This window comes from Lactuca serriola, chromosome 4, assembly GCF_051521515.1.
Source record: "Lactuca serriola cultivar US96UC23 chromosome 4, Lser_US96UC23_V15, whole genome shotgun sequence".
In the NCBI taxonomy this organism is placed as follows: Eukaryota; Viridiplantae; Streptophyta; class Magnoliopsida; order Asterales; family Asteraceae; genus Lactuca; species Lactuca serriola.
In genome coordinates, this window is record NC_136411.1 from 188,277,221 (window position 1) to 188,281,608 (window position 4,388).

At 34.9% G+C, this 4,388-nt stretch overlaps 1 protein-coding gene across 3 annotated transcripts; it reads left to right on the top strand.

Moving 5' to 3' along the window:
- Positions 1–886: 886 nt before the first annotated feature.
- Positions 887–3,865, top strand: LOC145103055 (uncharacterized). 3 transcript variants are annotated; one of them, XM_079040588.1, is made up of 10 exons: positions 887–993; positions 1,737–1,864; positions 1,971–2,085; positions 2,183–2,219; positions 2,305–2,374; positions 2,462–2,566; positions 2,660–2,810; positions 2,936–3,018; positions 3,287–3,380; positions 3,473–3,865. In XM_079040588.1, the coding sequence occupies exons 2-10, from the start codon at positions 1,825–1,827 to the stop codon at positions 3,543–3,545; spliced, it is 768 nt and encodes a 255-aa protein (XP_078896714.1). In that variant the 5' UTR covers positions 887–993; positions 1,737–1,824; the 3' UTR covers positions 3,546–3,865. The 3 variants fall into 3 exon arrangements, with proteins under 3 accessions (XP_078896714.1, XP_078896713.1, XP_078896715.1); XM_079040587.1 differs by having other exon boundaries at positions 986–1,124; XM_079040589.1 differs by lacking the exon at positions 887–993 and adding an exon at positions 1,319–1,337.
- The last annotated feature ends 523 nt before the right edge of the window (positions 3,866–4,388 follow it).

A 4,388-nucleotide genomic window follows, 5' to 3' on the forward strand; every position in this document is an offset into this window, starting at 1 on the left:
CACCACCACCACCTACCACCGCGACCGCCACCACTTTCACCAACCGTCACTGCCACTGCCACCACTACTTACCGTTATCGCCCTACCACCTACCACCGCCACCGCCACTAGTACCACCTACCGCCATCACCACCTATACCTACTATCACTACCACCTATCGCCATCACCCCACCACCTACCACATCCACCGCCATCACCATCTACCATTGCCACCCACCACCTACCACCGTTACCACCACCACCACCACCTACTTATCGTCACCGCCGTCACTATCACCACCATCTACCACCGTTACCACCACCACCACCACCTACTTATCGTCACCGCCGTCACTATCACCACCATCTACCGCTACCACCACCAATACCTACGATCGCCTCCAACATGAAAGCTTAATTAATAAAATGATAATTTATTGTTTTTGTAGTTTATATATTATATATTTACATGTAAGATAGAAGATAAAGTAAAATTAAGAAAAAAAAAACTATCAATTCTTTCATTTTACATGGATTACACCACTACCGATACCATTTGCCAAGAAAAATATTAAAAGTCGTTTAACATAAAAATAATAAGTTGATTGCGGTAACAATAATCCTTAAAAGTATCTAGGCATAATTCCGGGTTCCATCTAAAAACAAAAGAAAAAAAAGTAAAAAAATAGAAAATAAACAAAATTAAATAATAATAATAATAATATAGAAAACAAAATTCAATTTTTAAGTTATACAATAATCCGAATAATAACCATGAGATTAAAATGAATAAAAGTTAGGGTAATTTGAAGCCGATAAGATAAAAGCGTGCAGATGTCGATAAATTCTTAATCAAATTCAAAAACATGATGACTCACTTGAAAATGGAAAATGACGAAATAGAGAGAGTAGTTCCAAAAGATGGGCACGGGGAATGTACCCAAAACCAGGAAGGTGTGTAGCAGTGGGCAGTGAAATCAATGGGAATTTGAAATTTAAATTAAATAAAAAGGGTACAAGATGCTTTTGAATTCTGCTCCTGCTCTCTGTAAATTAAGCATAAACAAACAAAAACCCTCATCACTTTGTAGAATTTGATTTCCAGCTTATAATTATTATGTCTCTGTTTTACCCTGAATTTCAGGTGGGCGTAATTTTTTTTTCTTATCTTCCCATGTTGTTCTTGAATCTTGATTATTGAAAGTCATGGAATGTAGTGATGATAAGTTAGACGCTTGAACTTAACTTTGAAGCTAATGGGTATCCATCAATCATCGGTAGAAATGTATAAACAAATGATTGAAGAATTGAAAGAAAAAAAGTTTACCAAATTGGATTGTTCTTTGTCATGTTTCGCGTAATATTCTTTCTTTGTTGCTTGCGGGAGTTGCTTTAAATTTAATATGTCCACTGCACCACCAAGCATAGATTCTCTTCATCGACAATGTTTTTGAGCCCTTAATCCCATTACCTGAAGTGGGGTTTCTTGATTTTGTGCCCTGTGTTTTTCTGCATTTGATTCCCTTTCTCTTTCCATCTCTATCTTTCTCGTTATGAAAAAGATTTCTTGCTTTTCCCCTTTTCTTCACCTCTCCTTTCCATGGATGCCATTGTTTCTTTTTGGATTTTAGGCACAATGTGTAGCTGGTTCACATATATGCATATTTAGTGTTTGAATATTCACTTCTTTTTATTCCATTCCCAATTTGCCTATAAATTCACACTCTCCCAACAAACCTATTTCTTCATATTGCAGCACACGTTTTCACTGATACAAGCCGGTGGTAGTGATCTTCATTAGTGATTAATTACTGATCAACGCATTTTCCTCTCAAACGATTCACATGTCCAAGATGAGTTATTCAAGCGCTTCAATGGGTTCCGGTCAGTTCAAACTCCATTTCCCCTTCTATCTTTTTTTTTGTTCAATTCACTGCTCAATCAATAGCTGCACACCAACTGTTTGATAAAAGTCTCAAACGAATTCCAGGTAGTAGAACAGCTAGGAGAACTGTGGAATTCGGAAGAACATATGTTGTGAGGCCAAAAGCAAAACACCAAGCAACTATAGTTTGGTTGCATGGCCTTGGTGATAATGGTTCAAGGTAGATTTATCATTTATGATTCATTCATTAACTTTTAAATAAATTCTTACATTTTTACACAAAATCTTGACTCTTTTTTTTATATATATAACTGCAGTTGGTCACAACTCTTGGACAATCTTCCTCTTCCAAATGTAAGCATTATTATTTATTTCCTTTTGTTTTTCTTTTTTTCCTTTTGTTAAAAAAACACCATTTAAAAATGTTACTTTTTTGCAGATTAAATGGATATGCCCAACTGCACCTACTCGCCCAGTGACTGTGCTCGGTGGATTCCCTTGTGCTGCATGTAATCCATAAAACATTTTTTTATTTTTTTTTAATTCAAATAAAAAATCAACATATTTAATTTACTAATCTTTCTTGTTCTTAACAGGGTTTGATGAAGGAGAGCTTTCAGAAGATGGTCCAAATGACGTTGAAGGGTTAGATGCTTCAATAGCTCACATAGCAAACTTGTTATCAACAGAGCCCTCTGATGGTAATTTCACTCAAACTAAAAACCCAAATAATTTATTATGTTCATTAATTTTTATTGTTTTTCACACATTGGCTTCATTTTTTTTTTCAACAGTAAAACTTGGGATTGGTGGATTTAGTATGGGTGCTGCATGTGCACTTTACTCTGCAGCTTGTTTTGCTCAAGGGAAATATGGAAATGGAAATCCTTATCCAATTAACTTAAAAGCTGTTGTTGGATTGAGTGGGTGGCTTCCTGGTGCTAGGTATGTATAATTCTTGTAATTTAAAAAAAAAAAAAAAAAAAAAAAAAAAAAAAAAAAAAAAACTTTTTACTTGATAAAAGAAAAGCTCTATGTATTTGAATATTTACGTAAATATACGTTTACAGGAATTTAAGGAACAAAATTGGCGGCTCAAACGAAGCCGCAAGACGTGCTGCTTCATTGCCCATTTTGCTCTGTCATGGACTCAGTACGTATTTCAAATCAAGTCTATGTCTGTTACTTTACACTGTACATGACATGACATGACAGTACTGAATTAGACTAGATAGGTTATAACATGACACGACACGACTATGTGAGACTAGACATAGTAGGATTGGAAAAATCTTTTTGGGAAATTTCCAATGATTTGATCGTCCGGTGGTATGAGTTGAAGTCTGAGTCCAATGCATGTCAAACACGGTACAGTCTGTTCTGTTTTGTCATGTACTGCGCTGATACTTGTTGCATTACAGGTGATGAAGTAGTTCCGTATACTTACGGAGAGAGGTCTTCCCAGATGATGAGTTCCGCCGGTTTTCGATATGTTACATTCAAAAGCTACCAAGGGTATGTATGGATTTAAAAACAAAATTGCGTACTTCATTGTCATAAGATCAAAACCCTAAAAGGAAAAGGAAAATTTATTGTGATTTTTGTAGGCTTGGTCATTATACAGTTCCTAAAGAGATGGAAGAGGTGTGTCAATGGTTGAATGCAAGACTTGGAGCTTGAGAGATTTATTTCTTGATTATGGAACTGACATGGGGAGATTTGGGTAAACAATAACCGAAGAATGACAACTAAAAGAAACAGATTTTGTAATGGGAGGAATAATGAGTAGAGTGATAGAGGGGCTTCGGTGGCGATTTAATGGTATACATATATAATATATATATCTATAAATATTTATATATAATGTTGTTTTGTAAGTTGGTTGTTATAAAATAAAGATATTCGGGATTATTGGTTTTTAGATGGAAATTTGTTTGTTTGACAGCTTGAGATTGTATTGTAATATTGACTTTAGATGGTAAATGAGCTTCTGTTGTTTACATCTTGTTTTGTTTGTTTTTACTTTATACCTTTACTACTGATAAACAAGATTAGATCATTGATATTGTTGATCATAGTTGTTGATGTGTCAATTTGGGGTACACAATAAATCGGTTCATGATCCGAAACTGGTTTGAAAAACCGAAACCAAATCGCCGGTTTGAGTATATTGCTAAGTTCAAACTGGTTTGAAGAAACGGGTTTAGAAACTGGTTTTCAAATCTATGAAAAAACGATTTTTATATGGTAAAAATATTGTTTTCATCCATTATTTCTTCAATTTGTTTGTTTGTTTTTTTTAATGGTTTTTCAAGACCGGTTTTCACTCCTTCTACTATCTTGGATGCCTGAAAAATATTTTCTAAAAGCATAAAGTTGAAAAAACTATTCCCCTAAACAGCCCTGAATGCCCGGAAAATAAGTTAGCTCATGGCCTAGCCATGATTGTTATTTATTTGCCCGTTTCTAATCGATCATTAAAGTTTCGTTAAATTCCGACACCGAAAGCAAGTTTGGTAAAAA

Excerpts from the sequence above, each read along its gene's own strand:
- LOC145103055 (XM_079040588.1), top strand. The coding sequence starts at position 1,825 with ATGTCCAAGATGAGTTATTCAAGCGCTTCAATGGGTTCCG. Across the intron at positions 2,375-2,461 it reads TGGATTCCCTTGTGCTGCAT|GGTTTGATGAAGGAGAGCTT; the intron begins GTAATCCATAAA and ends TGTTCTTAACAG. Across the intron at positions 2,811-2,935 it reads GGGTGGCTTCCTGGTGCTAG|GAATTTAAGGAACAAAATTG; the intron begins GTATGTATAATT and ends ATACGTTTACAG.